This window comes from Argopecten irradians, chromosome 1, assembly GCF_041381155.1.
Source record: "Argopecten irradians isolate NY chromosome 1, Ai_NY, whole genome shotgun sequence".
In the NCBI taxonomy this organism is placed as follows: Eukaryota; Metazoa; Mollusca; class Bivalvia; order Pectinida; family Pectinidae; genus Argopecten; species Argopecten irradians.
The window spans coordinates 10,716,784-10,738,038 of record NC_091134.1 but is presented as its reverse complement, the minus strand read 5'-3'; the positions used below and the strand labels follow the sequence as shown (position 1 = coordinate 10,738,038).

The window sequence follows — 21,255 nt, the reverse complement described above, 5'->3', positions numbered from 1 at the left end:
TCATTCTAGGGAGTTTTACCATAGATGGATTACGAGGGAAGGAAGCAAGGGACTTCTTCTAAATCTAAAAAGAAATGTGATGTATTCAACCCACCACCATTGTCTAGCTCCATTGGTGTCGTCAAAATTAAAGTTAAACATCAAGAAAACAAGTTGTTAATCTGCGAGGTACAAGACAGTATATTTTAAAAGGACAAGAGCAACGTTTTACGGATTTCAGTGGCGTGAATAGAATGCTTCTGGTGGCGTGATATTGGTCATTATGTGTGGCACCATTAGGGTTCCGTAGAAATAATAAAAAGGTCTATTGTCAGAGACCGTGCTAATTTGTAGGGACAAGGGTTAACGTAACAAGTATTTTATTATCCCCCTTAGAGAACAGTTTAGTTTTATCAGTGAAACGATCACCCAGTTTAACTGGCCAATTTCCTGCTGGCTGTCCACAAAGCATGTCGGACCAGCGACAATAGGAAGTAATAGAGTGTTAAATCGTAAATCTCTCCCCACCCGACCATACATCACAATTATATAAACATGTCAGTGAAAAATGTCTACATGTACATACTTCACATGTATATCCCATATGAGTTTAGTTTGGACCTTCGTGTCGTTTTAATCGATAGAATACAAGCTACATTTAAACGTGTACGTGGTCGGGTGGTGTATTCGCCTTCACCTTTAGCTGGCTGGGGTTCGATCCTCGGCATGGACGTCAAAAGGTCTGATCACTTGTCCCCATCACGTTAGTTTTCTCTGGGCACTCTGGTTTCCTTCCACTCCAACTGTCCTGCAGGCATGGCGTTAGCATTGTAAAATGACTGAAGGCAAGGCCTTAAAGGGCGCAGCCAGATGTTTCGGTAAACCATTAATTATACAATGTTAAAAAGTTCAATTTATGGAAATAACGGAGCCGACCGAATTTTCTGTTTATTTTTTATTCATATATTCACACTCTGTCCTTATCCCCAAACCCCCATTTGAGAAGGAAATCCACATTTTATTTCCGTAACAGATATTCCGTTTTTGGTTAGCTGATTATATTGAAAGTGGTCTATCACTTGAACGCTTGCAAATAAAGAGCAAATAGCACTGATCATAAACTTCTGCCGGATGAAGATTGGTATGTTCGTCGGATCATTAAAGCGTTTGAACCGCTTGATTATATAATGAGATGACTTCAAAGCATCGCATCACGCTGATATGATTTTTTACAGTGGGTAAAACAATGGCGGCCGCAAACTAACGCTGTCAGTGTGTTGGATTGAATTTGAAAAAATTGTTTTTTTATTGTTTTTTTGTGTGTACGTGTTACCTTAGAAGTGCTTCGCACTTCGTGCCCTTTGGGCACGAAGGGCTGCGCCCTTATTACATGATCAAAAAAAACTTAATTTAGGATATCAGCCGCCTTCCTAACGTCTCTCTTAACACCGCCTTACTTGTAGCATTCAGTGCAACGCTCATCCTCGTGAGAAAGGCTCTGTGTTCTGTCCCCAGGCCGAGACACACCATTGTCTATTAAGGTCTAGTTTCTTTTGTTCCTGCTTGTGTTCTAGATTGGTTATAACCGAGACTAGTGTCCTAGACTTGGTTATAACCGAGACGAGAACGTTAACCCCTATCACTGGTTTGCTCGTTGCTAGCACACACGCGGCTTGCTTTCAGCGGGAATCTTCAGAGAGATAGCACTATAAAACGGACAAAAGTTCAACTATCACAAGGAGACACAAGGAAACACACACACTCGCCTCATACACGCAACACATCGCATACATGGGAGGCTGTCCTTAAATGACGACATTAACCTGGAACCAAACCAAGTACACTTCAGACCCCCTCGTGTGCCTACATCCAGACCGTATGAGTCGACTACTCTATCGGAAGTCTATTGACACACCGGAAGTGTGTATATATATATGGATGAATGTCACGTTGTCCTTTTTGTCTTAATAGCTCTCCACTTAAGACAAGAGTGATACTTGTAAGACACAGACCGAGATGTAAAGCTGTTTGAGGTGTTCTAATAGTATGTTAGAATCAATAGATATCTTTGGAGTTGTGTTAGGTCTAATTGAAGAACAAAGCTGCATTATTGTAGCAAACTCGCATAGCAAGTAAAGAGAGGTTTAATAGAGACATTATTTCGATTGGACATCGGGAAAATATTGAAAATCTAAACACAAAATTAATACTATAAAATTACATGTGTTATTGTGACCATGAATTAAGGAAATAATTTTCATCTGTACGAGAAACAGTGTGACGTAATCTCGTATAGTCATTAGCGGAACTTTGTGTTGGCATAGCTACCAATTAAAACAAATAGATGTGGCGCAGTGGTAGAAGGCGCAGGTATGTTTGGCTAGGCGATTGGGTGCCGTAGATCGGAGTCAATAAATTGGCATGCTTTGTTAAATTGTGTTTCTTTGATATTATATATATATAAATATTCTACTATTTTAAAAGTGTTTGGAAAAATACATAAATGTCCATTTCGTGTTGTCTCCTTACCCTAAACCCGTTTCAAAACGCAACGCATGAACCAGGAAAGCCAATGTACATCTTTAGGCCCGTCAGTTCTCAGATACATGTATATATAAACTTCTGCATCAACTTTCCTCTGGTATAACTGACATTTCTTGAATGCTGACCTCTATCTACTAGGAGGTACTACATTGCACTGGTATGCTGGTCTTTAATTGGTCGACCGAATTAGTTGCGTCTTATAATTAGTCAGTTTTACTTTTAATTTATTGATATGCTTACTTAAACAGATACCGTATGACTACCAGAAGACGCTTCTAAAATGCTGGTCTTTAATTTGTATAACCGGTGCCGACTTTCTACCAGAAAACGCTACGGGTATTTGTTTGCTAACCGTTGATTGGTATAACCGGTGCCGACTTTCTACCAGAAGACGCTACGGGTATTTGTTTGCTAACCGTTGATTGGTATAACCGGTGCCGACTTTCTACCAGAAGACGCTACGGGTATTTGTTTGCTAACCGTTGATTGGTATAACCGGTGCCGACTTTCTACCAGAAGACGCTACGGGTATTGGTTTGCTAACCGGTTAGTTTGTATGACCGGTGCCGACTTTCTACCAGAAGACGCTACGGGTATTTGTTTGCTAACCGTTGATTGGTATGTCCGATGCCGTCTTTCTACCAGAAGGTTTACTTCCGAATCTCATTTCCTAATAACGTTTTCCTCACGTTATCCTAGAATGAACAGATTCGTTTTATTGAAATCCTTTAACTTGCCAAAAGAGCACGCAAAGGCTAAATACCGACAATTTGATAATTTTGGCGTCACAAACTCTAACATTATTCAATAAACACCTGTTTATGTACGCAATGTAACATGGTAATTGGGAAATAATATATGTCTATTTTCCCAGCAGGGATATATCTTCTTTAGAAATAGACATGCTATTCCCTCGTCAATACCATACAGCATACTCGAATATTACACAATATTCATCTGTCAGTGCATAACCACAAAATTTGTTATTTTTACCGGAACATAATACCTGCAATTCTACGTATTCACGTCCCTCGGCGTTACTTTGGCGAGATTTCAGGCAACCGGAACCACTCGATGTCTAATCGCCATGGCGACGTGACGTTGGAATTTGGGATTACCAACTTGTATCACTGATACCAGTTTTACGTCTTTCTTTTCTTTAAGAAGTTAGGTTTTTAACAGAATATTAATAATTTGATATCTTTTGCAGAAATCATTTTGATGTGCTGAACGCGAAACCAATCACGCGTCCATACGTTAAGATTACACAGACATTTTGAACAGGGAACTATTCTCGCATCCTTTGTAATGAATGACTATTTGTTAGCATCTAGAGCCAATATATATCAATTTTGGAAAATGTCTTTCCCATGTTCGAGGTTCTACGGTAGCCTTTTATAAAACCTGTTGTCTCCTGAAATATACTATTGTAGATAATTTTAACAGGTGAAAAAACAAATTGAGCAAGGCGGCAAGGAAAAGAAGGAACTCTAATGACTGAAACATGACAGTAACATAAAAAGGTACCATGAAGGCACATCCGTGACGACAATAACACGGAAACAACATCATGGATAAAGGCACCAATAACAACAAACCATAAAGCAAGGTATGATAATAACTTGACAACATCACCATGGTAACAATGGAAATGTACCAACGCCACCGGAACAGCATCATGGCAATAACGCAACGACGACATCACCATGGTAACAATTTCTTATTTTTAAGAAGTCGGTTTTTCACAGAATATTAATAATTTGATATCTTTGCCAGAAGTCATTTATGGTGTGTTGAACGCGAAGCCAATTGCGAGTCCACAGGTTAAGGTTATGCAAACATTTGCATATAATGTCTCCGTAGTAATAGCGCCAACGGAACAGAAAAATGGCAATAACGCCTCGGAAAAAACCACAATGTCAGTAACACCATCTTTGAAATTACGTCACGAAAAAAAGGGCATGGGAACAGCACCATGGTAATAGAACCATAACAAGAACGGCATGGGAACAGCACCATAGCAATAACACCATGACAACAACGGCATGGGAACAGCACCATAGCGATAACACCATGACAACAACTGCATGGGAACAGCACCATAGCAATAACGCCATGACAACAACGGCATGGAAACAGCACCATAGCAATAACACCATGACAACAACGGCATGGAAACAGCACCATAGCAATAACACCATGACAACAACGGCATGGAAACAGCACCATAGCAATAACACCATGACAACAACGGCATGGCAATAAATTAACACCATGACAACAACGGCATGGAAAGAGCACCATGGCTATAAAACCATCGCAATAACACCATAGGAACAGCACCATGGTAACAACGGCATGGGAACAACACCATGGCAATAACACCAGTCACGCTGTTAAACTGTTCACTCGAGTTATATACTGCTTTCACACCGTCCCCGGCTACCATCTGGTGAAATTCTTCTATCCGAAGTCGAGGTATGTATACAGGTGAAACATCATTTAGGTCTAAAACAGGTCTATCTCACGAATGTCTCAGATTCAATGCAGGTTCAGAGGAAAGTCGGATATGTCAATTAGAATAAACGTGGAACAGGAAAGCGATACAAGTTAAACAAACCATATGTTAATTATCTTTCCTGAATTCTTGCCATACCCAGGAAGTCGCCACGCTAAACTGAATCAAAAGGTGTCGCCATAACGAAGCCATTATCATAGATGGCATTGTTGTAATTACAGAGAGCCGAAATGTTCGGGAACGTCTGAGTCATCAAAGATGGCCGTCCGCCAGTCAGTGACGAAGGAAACGCTTCCTCGTGTTCCTATACTGTTACTTTTGGCACGTACTGTGAAATTCTTAGCCGATTTTAGCAAATGAGTAACTTTTTGCATTGCTTAGATGTATGACGGTTTTTCATAAAAAGTGTTCCTTTCTGGAGAAATATCGATAAAAAAGATATAAAAATACTGGCTAATCGAACGCTCATATCAAGTTTATTCTATACACAACGCTTCTGAAGGCTTGTGCGATAACCGTTTTTTATCAGACCAGGATAAAACGTGCGATCTCGATCTAAAACCAAACCAATTCCAAGTCATAACTTGGAATTTCCTGGTAAACTAATTCTAAAGCACCGTCTGCCTGATGAACTGAACGCTCGCGCCTACGTGGAAGGCTCGGGGTTTCGTTCCTGGTCGAGACACCATATAATAGTACAAAAAACCAGTAATGAGTGTGATGTGACGTCTGCTTAACCCTTTGTCAGTATACTGTGACCGGGTTTGTTGATCTGTGTTTTTGGCAGCAAGCTTCAGTGAGATAGCACTATACTATTACTAGGAGACACGCCGTGAATATCCCGCAGTCTCACAAAACATACAGACAGCATCTATAATACAGATATGCATGAGGCAAAGAATAATAAGGCTTAAATTTCCTTATCAGTTCATCATATTCTGTTCCGGTACGCCCATGATCACCAACATAATGTCACCGAATGTGGCATTACCTCGGCGGAATTGTATATTATAAGACTCTTTCATACGCGGATATGAAGATAAGGATATTCTAACCGAGGGTCACAAAAATGTAGTAAAACCCGAGACTTGCCGAGGGTTTTACGACACTTTGTGATTCCGAGGGTAGAATATCCCTATCATTCATACCCACGAATGAAAGAGTATTTTTCTCTCATACCTCGACGTTTTATTGCAATTTTAATACTGTGATTTCCCGCAATTTTGAATCAATTCGGAAGAAAACGGGACTGCAAGTCAATTCTCCATATATGGATTGAGTGATGTTTTCAACTCAATTCCCGTTGTTTGTATCTTTTCATATAAATACTGTATTAGCGAGGATTTGAATTAGCGCAATTCTGGGGATCAATACCGGAAATACTTTTTTTCAAAATTTAGCACTGTACACGAAAGAGACTTCAAAGTCAGCGCGAAAAGCGCCAAAATGAAACTACAGTTAAAATAAGTATGTGTGTAGTATGTCTCATGTTATGCCATGCACGTCTACTACCGACGAATGCCGACAATTACATCGCAGTACAAGTGTCTTGTACATATGTACTGCAGGAGTATCCAAGATTTCTTCCGATAGGAAAATTATTAGGCTACTATGATTGGCCGGATAACTGGACAGACTTCGCCATTAGGCGAGGCCATTCAGTACCAGTCAGAATAATGATGTCGATGTAGTGTAACCAGAATGTCTCATTCTTACTTGCTGTCGGTATCACTATGCACTAGTGTCAGACTCATTAACATTCCCGCCGCTAGAGGCGCTATTGTCGTGCACCAACATGGCCGCCTATCTAGTAGGTTGCTGCTGCTGACGACGATGATGGACAGTTAGAAATATTATGCCAAATATCAAATCAATCACGGCATGAAAATTGGTATGATTAATTACGAAGAGAGGTCATATTAATATTCAAATGACTGTTCACGACTGTACATTACATCACGTCACGTGATTGCACCAAGGCCATGCGCGTGTGACTGAGACTAAAAATATGTTCACAAGATCTGAGATCAGGGAATATTTCACGTAGTCATCAACTTCAACAACTTAAGACAACCATCATCTCGATATATTGGCTTCGGCTCCAAAGAATTCTCACGTTCGTGTGTGGGTCAATGGCAAAACTGTAAATAAAAAATTCATGATCCATTCGTCTCCGACCAAGTCACTTTGTAACAGCTAGGGCACTTTGACCCACAAAAGTTGATCTGGTTCCCCAATTTTTCTAATCTGATTTCCATATGTTGCAGATAGCTGCGTTACCAACAACTTGCCTACAAAGTCGGTACTGCTTTCGTGTTAGTACACTTCGGTGCTGGTAATGTAGGTGTAACTAATGGGTTAAAATAAGTATGTGTGTAGTATGTCTCATGTTATGCCATGCACGTCTACTAACCGACAAATGCCGACAATTACATCGCAGTACAAGTGTCTTGTACATATGTACTGCAGGAGTATCCAAGATTTCTTCCGATAGGAAAATTATTAGGCTACTATGATTGGCCGGATAACTGGACAGACTTCGCCATTAGGCGAGGCCATTCAGTACCAGTCAGAATAATGATGTCGATGTAGTGTAACCAGAATGTCTCATTCTTACTTGCTGTCGGTATCACTATGTATATACACTAGTGTCAGACTCATTAACATTCCCGCCGCTAGAGGCGCTATTGTCGTGCACCAACATGGCCGCCTATCTAGTAGGTTGCTGCTGCTGACGACGATGATGGGCAGTTCGAAATATTATGCCAAATATCAAATCAATCACGGCATGAAAATTGGTATGATTAATAAATCATACGAAGAGAGGTCATATTAATATTCAAATGACTGATCACGACTGTACATTACATCACGTCACGTGATTGCACCAAGGCCATGCGCGTGTGACTGAGACTAAAAATATGTTCACAAGATCTGAGATCAGGGAATATTTCACTAGTCATCAACATCAACAACTTGAAGACAACCATCATCTCGATATATTGGCTTCGGCTCCAAAGAATTCTCACGTTCGTGTGTGGTCAAATGGCAAAACTGTAAATAAAAAATTCATGATCCATTCGTCTCCGACCAAGTCACTTTGTAACAGCTAGGGCACTTTGACCCACAAAATGTTGATCTGGTTCCCCAATTTTTTCTAATCTGATTTCCATATGTTGCAGATAGCTGTAAAATGTTTCGTTACCAACAACTTGCCTACAAAGTCGGTACTGCTTTCGTGTTAGTACACTTCGGTGCTGGTAATGTAGGTGTAGAATTTAGTCACGCGACCACGTCATCACGCTCGTGTACTGACCTCACGCGCAGACGTTCCCTGTTGTCATCACGTCAATGATTGAGTACTCTAGAGTGTAATATATTTGTTTTCCACTCATGCACGAAATTCGAAATTTGAGCTACATCCTCGCCTTCAAACTAAGATATTTTGATGTGACTGTATTCACTAACGCATGAACTTCAAAAGGTGGATTAGATTTCAAGACGGCTTCGGATCCTGATTGACTTTGTTATCATTTGCACATCTATCATGCCCACCTCACACAATATGAGGACTTTGGAAGCTGTGGAGAAGATTGGGATTGGTCGTGATGTGTTATCATTTATCATTATTTACTGTGTATATCACATTTGACGCTACATAGACACTTTCACTTCCGTGTAGACGTGAACAGAACGGTATAGTCAACCAGAGCACAGATCGGTACTTCGTAAAGGGGATCGAAACTTGAACTATGCCTGTCCCTCAAGTGTTTTTTATTCGTTTATACAATTTCTACATATGATAATATGATATGTACATGACTAAGAAGAAATAGACATAATACAACGCGGAAAAATCCTAACATGGTGTTAGTTAACTGGACAAAACAAAGCCCGCAAGGAAATCGCTCAGTTCCTACAAGATGAGCGAATCAAAAGCGACCTTGCAACCATATAGACGTTCGAGATGAAAACACAAAATCAATGGTGATGCATGATGCAAGCATATATTACAATGGCATTGTTATAAGACTTTTACATCAATTATCGTTTGTTTAATACTTTTGTTCGACAATGACAATCTTTTTGGACAATATCAATGTTACAACCAGGTAGGGCAAAGATCCGAAACCCACCAAATATCAAAAGCTGTTTACAAAGCAATGGCGCTTTGACACACCTTTCACTATATATATTCAAAATATATACAAACGCGACAAAATCCATCGTTTTCATAATGATCTTACCATTGAAGTTAACTTTCATGTTCAATACAATAATGTCTATATCTTCGTTGTGCTAGTATGATCTGAAGACTGCTATATCAGGTCGCAGAACAACTAATTATAGTGTGGTTATACTGGAATGACATCCGGTTGACACGAATGCATGACAAGACCCAATCCCGTTGTGTCACAACATGTCAGGAATTTGTTCCTGAAACAGCTGCACCACGTATCTGTTGACGTTGACGGTTAATTTAAATACCATTGTTGCTTTAATTATCTCATCAGAAACAGCATATTAAAACACAAAAGACCTTAGATAATGTATTTCGCATTTCTTCATCAATGGCACAATTTTTACACCATAAGGTTTCAACTTTGCATACGCCCAACCTTAGATGATTTGCGTCTATAACCGGAATGTGTATACCCACTACCATCGGATTGCGAGGTGTGCATCTTTTAATGATGGGTACGATTTTCACAGCTGGACTCTGTCCTATAACTTTTTCTGACTACGCCGTGGATATAAGTCCGCTAAACCTGCCTATATTATTAGGCTTTTTTAATCCCCCCCCCCCTTAATATATAGTCTATATCTTAGGGGTGGGAAGCTTAATGATATAGGCAGGTTTAGCGGACTACGTGGATATATGCCTTTTAGTTCTAAAGTTAGGAGAGGTCATTTGAAATTTCAGAGGTAAATGATTTAAACATAAAAATTCTTCATAACTCGAGATTCAGGGGATCAAGCATTGACGTATTACAATTTTATAAACGCCATTCTTTGCTTATTTCTCTCTACCGACAGAAACCTGGCCTTTATCTGTACATCTGTGGTTTAACACCGAGTAGTCCGGCTAGTTTTTATTTAGTTTTAAACATATTTTATTAAGATCGGTGATAAGTTATTAAACTTATATGAAGTTTTCTCTTTGTATTTGCCTCTAGTACCTGATACTTGTTGATTGTCCATGGCTGCTGATAAGACATTAAATACAAGAATAACCTACACTTAAATGTGATAGACTATGGTTTTTGAATGGGAATATTTGTGTGACCTCTTTTTATTTTCTATGTGCCATGATTAACAGGATTAAATGGTAGTGAGTTCACATTTTAGCGTATTTAAAACATATCTCACCAAATCTAGAAATGTGCATCTGTGTGGGTAACTGTATAAGTATAATGAAGTTTGTGTGTAGGAATTCCATTTTAAGTGTTTCCCTCCTCCGCCATTCCATAAACATGTAAATAACAGAACGTTTTGTTGTACGTCCGGCAATAAGTAGCCTGTGAATCGGTCATTTCCCCACGCGTCTCTTTACTGGCAAATACATCCCATATGACGTCATACATACAACAATATATTCATATTTCGGATACGGAAGGACAGTTGTACGTTTTAATTGCTTAGTTTCCGACATCACCCCCTCCTACTTATGTCATTTCTTAATACATTTGTACTGATGCATTGGCCTTCGTCACTGCTCTTGAAATCGTATTACATGCATATTTCAACTATTATACGTGCAGTGACAAAATGTTGACGTCGCCAAATCTTACTTGTCGTGAAGTATACATTGTCGAAAGAACTCAAATTAATATAATACCCATGCATACAAAAGACACCATTCTGTAAATAATGTAAAAATTGTTATCTTGTATGGTGGCATATTTCTGCCATCGAGTTGCCGACTTACGACTAATGATGTCGACATAATTAAGGCATTAAGTCGACATCATATCGGAAGATGTCGACATAAACAGACGAATATGTCGATTTACCACATGTACATGCCCACATTCCAAGATAATTATGTAGAAAGTCGGTAAATCGGCGATTAATCGTGTTTATGCTCGGGTGTGACACCGAGTTGTCAGTTATTGATATGTCGACATCTAAACTAAAAGATGTCGACATCTGGTCTTGAAAATGGAAATCAAAGGTCACTCTTTCACGACGCACTGTGTATATGCAGCAAGGCACCATACAGCAGAGATCGATGTTGATTTTGTTAATTCAGGTTTTTATTTCTTTGATTTCAAAATTAAAAATGTGATCCTGCACATCCCAGCCATGCAGCTGTAGCTTGCGTGTACGTAGTTGTTAGTCCGAGCTGAGGAAGTCAGAGTGCATTTCAATCCTCTTGGCCATAATCATTTATTAATATATATAACCACGAGTTGAAAATTCGTTTAAAAGCTGTGTGTGTGTTTTGTGGATTGGCATTCGTATTAAGTCCATGTAGTACATACCGTACTATACTATATTGAAAGAATGAATGAAAAATGAAAAATGCAAAACAATTATTTTTTTCATGTTTTATTTTCTTGCGAATCACCAAAAATACCAGTTACGTAAGTTAAAAGCCATAAATTTCACTGTTCAGGTACACAACAATACACATTGGGAAACCAGCTTTACTTGTTAGCTTGCCCTGTCCACACATATACATGTACATATATATTTACATCCCTCGATACATTTATATAAAGGCACAACGAATTTTTGTTATAATCTTAATGGCCAAATTCAAAATTTGAACTAAAAATCCTCCCGGGACGCGGTTTTAAACTCCAAACTCGGTATACATCTGCATATATATATTTTTTGTAGTAAAAACACGCGTTCTTTGAAGTCAAACATAGTAAAATAAGTCACGTGTTTATACCTCATTCATGCCATTGGCCGGAATATACAATTGTATTATGGGTAACTAGTGATCACGTGATTGTGTGTTTACTTCCAAATATGGTGATAGTTTGCTTGCCATTTCTTCGGAAAAAATTATTTATTTGAAAATATTTAGACTCCAAAATGTTATTAACATTGCATGCATATCATTTTGACTTGCACATATGTACTGTTTTACTATAAATAATGAACTGAAATGAGTTATAAAACTGGCGTTTTCACGTTTTGTAAATAAATGATATAATGCGAATAGACCAATTCAATAGGTCTAACCGTCTAATCTAGGATTAGCGAAGATCGGCTACTCCCGGCTAAATTCGTAGAATTATAAATTTATATTTATATCTATTATTATACCATGTACCTGCGTTAGGTTTCATAACAGATAAGTATAACACAGAGAAAAAATAAGATCTTCGTCAAAAGGCCAAATTATATATGCTTAATACCAGGTCAGAGAAATCACTATATTTGGAAGTAAACACATACTCATGTGATCACTAGTTCCATATTCATTTCGGCCAATGACTTGAATGAGGTATAATCACGTGACTTGTTTTACTACGTTTGACTACAAAGAACGCGTGTTTTGTACCATTATGGGGAAAATCCCCCGCGGATCGTGGTTTCATTTTCACCATTTGAAATTGCTTTAGAGTAATGCTATCATATCATTGTTTAATTTCCAAATTCTTTCCAAACAAATGGTTATATAATTAGTTTTTCGGGAATCTAATACATGTACTTGTACACAAACTAAGGAAAACGATGTGCATGCACGGGCTTATGTGCTAAATTGGGACCTACATATATATATATGTGTAGGCCCTAACTCATTATACTTCGGTAGATTCCGTACAAAAATGCCTAGATACTACTGGTTATTAGTATATCATTTTGTTTGTCAGAAAGATCGAAAGGTCTCAAGGCCCTCTACCAATATTGTGAATTTAATGGACCTAGGGTCTCGGAATTTCCCCCAGGGGAGAGGGTCAAATTTACCATAGTTTATATAGGGAAACACATTTATGAACATTATTTGCTCAATCTTCATAGGAAATGTAACAGATGTGATAGAATCAAATACTCTTCATAGATTAAACTAGGTTAAATTGATACCTCATCACTGACTGATTTCATGGGCCTGACAGGCCAATATATGGTGCTTATACATACAGTGTATGTCTTTGTTTCATTCTGTATCAGAACTCAGGTGACAATCAGAGATAAAAACATGGCTGACAGGTGGCTATGTTTTTTTATTACTGCTATAGACTTCATTTTTAGTTGTCCCATGTTATAAAACATTTCCAAGAGGAAAGAAGAAGGTAAAGAATTATAGAAATAGGGAAAAGTTCCATCTTTTATTGGCATGTTTTTCATCAGTCAGTAGTGGGTACGAAGTTCATTAAACTTTAATGTGAGACTGCAGGGGTGTAGGAAGAAAAAGGGTCTCCTGCACTTTTTTCGTACAGTAATTCATTTAAGAAAATTTTGCCGCCTTGCGGCGCATTTCCTAAAACGTCCAATCACGTAATGTTCAAACATTTAATAAATTCAATACACATGAACTACACTAAAAATGTCCATCAAGGGATTCTACTATTTCAAAAAAGTTTTTTTTAATATTAATTTGTTTATATGTCTTAGCGAGTCATGTGATTTTTTTTTTAAAAAATACGAGATTTGAAAAATTATTAAAAAATCGGAATATTTACTATAGAACAGAAACCGATTTTTTAATAATTTTTCAAATCTCACGTTTTTTGAAAAAAAAATCACATGACTGTCATATTTACTCATCAGTCCATCTACCAAATACAAAAAAATGTATGACAACATCCATTATCATTGAGTTGGCCTGCTGTGGGCAAGCTAACAATTAATGCTGGTTTTCCAATGTGCATTTCGTACCTGAATTGTGACCTTTATGGCTTTGAAATTACGTAACTGGTATTTTTCGTGATTCGCAAGAAAATAAAACATGAAAAAATCATTGTTTTGCATTTTTCATTCATTCTTTTAATATACAATAATACGGTATATACCACATGGACTTGGTACGAATGCTAATCCACAAAACACACACAGAGTTTTTAAACAAATTTTCAACCCACTGTTATAAATATTAATAAATAATAATGGCCAAGAGGATGGAGATTCGTTGTACAAAACAGAGACCTTTTGCACTCTCAACTTCCTCATTCGGACTAACAGCTACGTACACGCAGGCTGCAGCTGTATGGCCGGGATGTGCAGGATCACAATTTTTAATTTTGAAATCAAATAAATAAGAACCTGAATTAACAAAATCAACATCGATCTCTACTGTATGGTCCCTTGCTGCATATACACAGTGCGTCATGAGAGTGTGGCCTTTGATTTCAACTTTCAAGACCAGATGTCGACATCTTTTAGTTTAGATGTCGACATCAATAACTGACAAGTCGGTGTCACACCCGAGCATAAACACGATTAATCGCCGAGTTACCGACTTTGTACATAATTATCTTGGAATCATTATATGGGCATGTACATGTGGTAAGTCGACATATTCTTCTGTTTATGTCGACATCTTCCTATACAATGTCGACATAATGCCTTAATTATGTCGACATCATTAAGTCGTAAGTCGGCAACTCGATTTAATTTCCCTACCTCCTCCCCCCCTCCCCTCTAATCTGTTAATTATGACAGTCATGTGATTTTTTTTTCAAAAAATACGAGATTTGAAAAATTATTTAAAAAATCGGGATATTTACTATAAAACAGACACCGATTTTTCAATAAGTTTTCAAATTTCGTATTTTTATTTAAATTTATCATAAGTACATGCATTGTGGATTCGTGCTGTGTCTCATTGTGATAGGATACTCCTTGCTTACTTTGTAGTACTATCATAATGCACCATACTGCAAAAGCTACAGAACAGCACACCGCACCCACTCACATTATAGTGCTACCACATCGAAGCATACTGTCAAAGACTCTGAGCAAGATATCTTCGAACGCGGTGAATGGTCGTACCAGGCGACTCAATCACTGATATATACAGAATGAAAGGTATCTAAGGGAGGACTGTTTAGAAGACTGGATAGAGGACTCATCGTTTCGATGTGAGGCAATGACAGAGTGCTATAACTAACCTCGAATAATGATAGAAAGGTAGACGCCCCGACCTTTCCCTTGGTCATAGGATCTCTCGCCATCTAATCCTGGCTGAGAACATAATTGACCGCCGACAGTGTTATCATCGCCTGTCCATCAGCAGCACTGACCACTGGTCATTAGGCTACTTCTCGTGTGTTTTGGCTGAACATGTGGCTGTCTTTGGACCTCTTTAACACATAAGTATTTACGATGTGCCAAAGTATTTTTGTCGAGTAGACAGCTCAACACAAAGTGTAACTGCTGGCTCTGGTTTCTCTCTGGACGATACAAGGATCACGTCTGAGAACGGGTTTATAAGTATCGGATTCAGTTCCATTTGATTTCATATATTCTAATGAAATAAAGTTTTAACGACCTTTCATATTTGGTTCATTGCAAGGCTAAATTGGCCAAAAGTAATACGCTGCACATTATCTTTGTATGATTCCGGTATACTGTAATTAAAGTTAAATTAGAATATCTTTATTAGCGAGAAAAGGTTAAACATCTAAAACTGTAAATTGTTTTTTATTTAAGATTAGATCTTGAGATCGGGTACCTTGGTCACAACACCTCCGCATACGAGTATATGACAATGGGTGACGTAAGTTTTCTACAAGTCTGATAATATAAATGTCTATAAGATATCGTCAATGGTTCGACAAATGAGCCAGGGTCAGAGTACACTCTACAATCTAAAAGTATTAAAAATATAAACTTTATTTATTTTACATCGATTGAGAAACAAGCTATACAACTAATGTAAATCACTTTCGATGGCCCGGATGTAAGCGGACGAGGGGTCTTAGTGTGGGAGGAAACCAGAGTGTCCGGGGAAAACCCAGGTGATCGGGCAGGTGACCCCTAACCTTTTGACGTCCGTGCCGGGGATCGAACCCCGGTCGGCTAGGTGAAAGGCGAGCGACTTTACCACTACACAAGAGAACACCACCCTATCACGACTAGTATTGGTCAGGGTCAGAGTAGACTCGACTAGTATTGGTCAGGGTCAGAGTAGACTCGACTAGTACTGGTCAGGGTCAGTGTAGACTCGACTAGTACTAGCCAGGGTCAGTGTGGACTCGGACTAGTACTGGCCAGGGTCAGTGTAGCCTCGGGCTAGTACTGGTCAGGGTCAGTGTAGACTCGGGCTAGTATTGGTCAGGGTCAGTGTAGACCCGACTAGTACTGGTCAGGGTCAGAGTAGACTCGGGCTAGTACTGGTCAGGGTCAGTGTAGACTCGACTAGTACTGGTCAGGGTCAGAGTAGACTCGACTAGTACTGGTCAGAGTCAGTGTAGACTCGACTAGTACTAGTCAGGGTCAGAGTAGACTCGACTAGTACTGGTCAGGGTCAGAGTAGACTCGGGCTAGTACTGGTCAGGGTCAGTGTAGACTCGACTAGTACTGGTCAGGGTCAGAGTAGACTCGACTAGTACTGGTCAGAGTCAGTGTAGACTCCACTAGTACTAGTCAGGGTCAGAGTAGACTCGACTAGTACTGGTCAGGGTAAGAGAAGACTCGACTAGTACTGGTCAGGGTAAGAGTAGACTCGACTAGTACTGGTCAGGGTAAGAGTAGACTCGACTAGTACTGGTCAGGGTAAGAGTAGACTCGACTAGTACTGGTCAGGGTAAGAGTAGACTCGACTAGTACTAGTCAGGGTAAGAGTAGACTCGACTAGTACTGGTCAGGATAAGAGTTGACTCGACTAGTACTGGTCAGGGTAAGGGTAGACTCGACTAGTACTGGTCAGGGTAAGAGTAGACTCGACTAGTACTGGTCAGGGTAAGAGTAGACCCGACTACCTGGTCAGGGTAAGAGTAGACTCGACCAGTACTGGTCAGGGTAAGAGTAGACTCGACTAGTACTGGTCAGGGTAAGAGTAGACTCGACTATAGCTAGTACTGGTCAGGGTAAGAGTAGACTCGACTAGTACTAGTCAGGGTCAGTGTAGACTCGACTAGTACTGGTCAGGGTCAGAGTAGACTATGGCTAGTACTGGTCAGGGTCAGAGTAGACTCGACTAGTACTGGTCAGGGTCAGAGTAGACTATGGCTAGTACTGGTCAGGGTCAGTGTAGACTCGGGCTTGTATTGGTCTGGGTCAGAGAAGACTCGACTAATACTGGTCAGGGTCAGAGTAGACTCGGGCTTGTATTGGTCAGGGTCATAGTAAACTCTGGCTAGTACTGGTCAGGGTCAGAGTAGACTCGGGTTAGTATCGGTCGGGGTCAATGTAGACTCGGGCTAGTATTGGCCAGGGTCAGAGTAGACTCGGGCTTGTATCGGTCGGGTCAGAGTAGGCTCGACAAGTGCTGGTCAGGGTCAGAGTAGACTCGGGCTAGTATTGGCCAGGGTCAATGTAGACTCGGGCTAGTATTGGCCAGGGTCATTTTAGACTCGGGCTAGTATTGGCCAGGGTCAGAGTAGACTCGATAATATTGGTCAGGGTCAGAGTAGACTACGGCTAGTACTGGTCAGGGTCAGAGTAGACTCGGGCTTGTATTGGTCAGGGTCATAGTAAACTCTGGCTAGTATTGGTCAGGGTCAGAGTAGACTCGGGCTAGTATTGGCCAGGGTCAATGTAGACTCGGGCTAGTATTGGCCAGGGTCATTTTAGACTCGGGCTAGTATTGGCCAGGGTCAGAGTAGACTCGATTAGTATTGGTCAGGGTCAGAGTAGACTCGGGTTTGTATTGGTCAGGGTCATAGTAAACTCTGGCTAGTACTGGTCAGGGTCAGAGTAGACTCGGGTTAGTATCGGTCGGGGTCAAAGTAGACTCGGGCTAGTATTGGCCAGGGTCAGAGTAGACTCGGGCTTGTATCGGTCGTGTCAGAGTAGGCTCGACAAGTGCTGGTCAGGGTCATACTACACTATGGCTAGTACTGGTCAGGGTCAATGTAGACTCGATTGATATTGGTCAGGGTCAGAGTAGACTCGACTAGTATTGGTCAGGCTCAGAGTAGACCATAGATACAGCTAGCCGTCGTGGGAATACTGTGATGTATGTGAAACTAGAGTTCACGAAATAAAACCGCTCAGAATATCGTGTTCCATAAGAGAATTTAAAGTGCCCTTACTATAATATGCACTTAAATGACCTCAATGGCTACGTAGAATCTATTGTACTTTCTACAATACCATTCACTTTTGCGTATGTACATGTGTATTTCAGATATTCTGATTTTTTTTAACCTTTTTAACCACTGTTGTTCCCGTTGTAATAACTGCTTGTTATTTCTGGTAGTTCCTGTGAACACCAGAGCACTGGCAGTTTATCGACTTTTGAGAACTGACAAAACTTTTGACGACTTTGTCTTTTCATATTCTGATTATCAGGTCAAAGCCCTGTATGTAAAACTGTAAGGTTATTCCCTTCTCTGATAATATCGACATTAATTTCATCAGTCATTGTAACGCTGACACGTACCATTCACTAATGTCGGATGGCCCTATATAAAAACTAGATAGATGTATAAATACATTATATGTGCTCCATTTTGTATGGACTATGGCCTATATATATGCATCTTCATACTTCTTTATGCACTGTCGTAAAAAAAACACCAGCAAGAATTGATATTACACAAATATTCACAATACAACTTTATACCAATACAGTAGAGAATCAATCTGTTGATGTACATTTTCTTATTGAGGATGTTCAAAAACAAAATAGAAAATGTATTAAAAAATGCAACTCTTCATTGGATCGCCTTTAAATTATCAACGTTCCTTTTAAGCGGATTGTTGGGTCCAGGAAAGTGTTGAATATTCTAAATATATGTACATAAAAATTAATAAAACGGCTCTTGTAAATGTTATCGTAAGGATTAATCATATAACCGTATTTTGTTAGATAAACAACAAAAGGTTGGTAGAAATTGGTGTCTTTTTGTTTTATAGTTTTTTGACAAATTATAACGTTCATGATCCGTCATCGGTTGCAAAACTGGTCATCTGATCTAACCTAGGCAAGGTAATAGCGATGATGTTGGTTGGTCAGTAAAGGTTGACCACGACTGTGATTATATACGCTGTATTAAAGCACATGGTTATAGCGGACAAAGCCCTTTAATAAAACCACAAAGATCAGCTGATCCGCCGAGGTACCTAATCCGTTTACCTGTAGTTTTTTTTACCTGAGCGGACAAAATACAAAGTGATTGACAGATAAAGAATAATAGCTTATATATTATTAAGATATGTGACATTGATAGTTTCCACAAAATATAATCTACATTTTCCAACACTTGTATTCGTCACCCCTCCGAAATGTGGGAAATTCCCTGGCTGTTTTAACAAATACACACACTCCCATTGTAAGTGTACTCACAACTATCAGTTATGTGAAAATATCGGTTTTTAAAAATACTTTCCGACTTAGAATATTTTATCATAGTAAGTAGCTAAGGTTTAGAGGTAAAACTATTAAACGACACAGTTATTTTTAGCAACACTGATTGACATAGAGCAGGCAAACAGGGGCGGGCTGTATGCAAACGAAACACCGTGTATATTACAGGGTATCGGAGTCACTCGCCTCGAACGAAAGTCACTTCGCTTGCAGACTACACAAGTTGGAGGGGAGAAACTCGCTGTAGTTCCCTGGGATAGACAGCAACTAGTTTCTCTCTGGAGGGGAAAATTGTTTATTGCTTTAGTTTAGTATAGTTTGGAGTTTATTTAAACAACAATCTCATGGTTGTGGAAAAAGTGTAATTTCAGAAGAAGCGCCTGTCTTCAAAAGGTACCGAAAGCGGTACCCCTGGATTTCTGTGTCAACTCGTCCCATCATCCAGAAATAATGCTACGATTACAGAACCCATCCCCTCAAAAGTGTATATGGACGATTTTAATTATTCTGATTCTCTGGAATGGGATAGTTTTAACAGAAGCGGTAAGTTTTATTTGTTTATCGACAATGATAATATTTCCAGCATGTTTATTTTATGTAAGTAAATAATAATATTTTGAGGAGCGGGTCTTCTGAAGTTGCTGCGTCCGCGGAAAAGTTGGCGTTTACTGACAACGGTGTTTTAGTTGGATCTCGTAACTGGCAGGATAAGAAGTAAATATATATCTACATATATATCTGTAAACTCCGGGACTGACTTCAGCTGTTAAGTGTGCTCGATTATTGTTGTCCTCTAGCACATACACATTTTTCGTCTGCTGAAACACGGCGATATATATTGCCTTTATAGTCCGTTTCAAATAAATAGAAATATCTTTTTTTTTCGACGAAAGTTATTTTATGAAATGAAATACTTTGTTTTAATTTTTAATATTTTGTTATTTATTTAATCAAAGTTTTTCTATTATGCATGTACCAGTTCAGGTTAACTACAAGCAAACAAAAGTTACTTTTTTTGACACAATGTTCAGAGATTGTTAATTAGAGTTAGTTTTAAGTAATTACATCATATAAGTAGTTTTGAAAGTTTTATAATGCCACAATGACTTTATTGTAGCGCCTGTAAAATTGACCTTAGGGCCTTAAAAATGACCATCCTTTGTGAGATTGACAGAGTTTTATATGACCCTGTCGTAAATCTTAGGTTTATTATATATACAGAGAAAGGCCTCTCACATTGGCCCACTCTGGTATACATTACAGTATTATCTTCTGTATATTAATAAGTTAATTTGATATTTATCCACCCAACAAGGGTCAGCTGAAACATTGACAGATGTTGCTAGAGGTTTTGTCTTAGATATTCCTAAACCATAATGTGATATGTTATTAAAGGTCAGTAAAGGTATGATTTTGGGAAGAAAAAAAAAAAAACTTATATAAGACTTCTTGTTTTGAAAGTGTGATTTTTAAAAAAGAATTATAAAACCCATGTAAAATTGCTCTATTGAAGCTTTCAAAAAACATCTTTTGGTATATTATTGGAAAAACTGGTCATATCAAAGACGATGATATATTGTTTAAACTGTATATGCATGTCATATTATGCACAGTTTAAGCCATGGGTAAATGCATAGACCTCTGCCTTTGCCCTCTGTATTCAGCAAAGACAATGAAGGAGTTTCCAATCTCTGTATATGTTTCTGATAATGGAGCTACTCCAGATAATATTCATGTCAGAATTTGTGGCATTTTCATATGATTACCCCTCAAGCTCCCG

The 21,255-nt window shown here is 39.0% G+C and overlaps 1 protein-coding gene across 5 annotated transcripts in view; it reads left to right on the top strand.

Moving 5' to 3' along the window:
* Nucleotides 1-19,648: 19,648 nt before the first annotated feature.
* The window catches only part of LOC138317338 (basement membrane-specific heparan sulfate proteoglycan core protein-like), a 144,911-nt gene continuing 143,304 nt past the window's right edge, over nt 19,649-21,255 (top strand). For all 5 annotated transcript variants that reach the window (XM_069258965.1, XM_069258957.1, XM_069258948.1 and 2 more), the window contains exon 1: nt 19,649-20,018. In XM_069258965.1, coding sequence (XP_069115066.1) covers nt 19,926-20,018 — 93 coding nt within the window. In that variant the 5' untranslated portion in view covers nt 19,649-19,925. The remainder of the gene's footprint in view (nt 20,019-21,255) is intronic.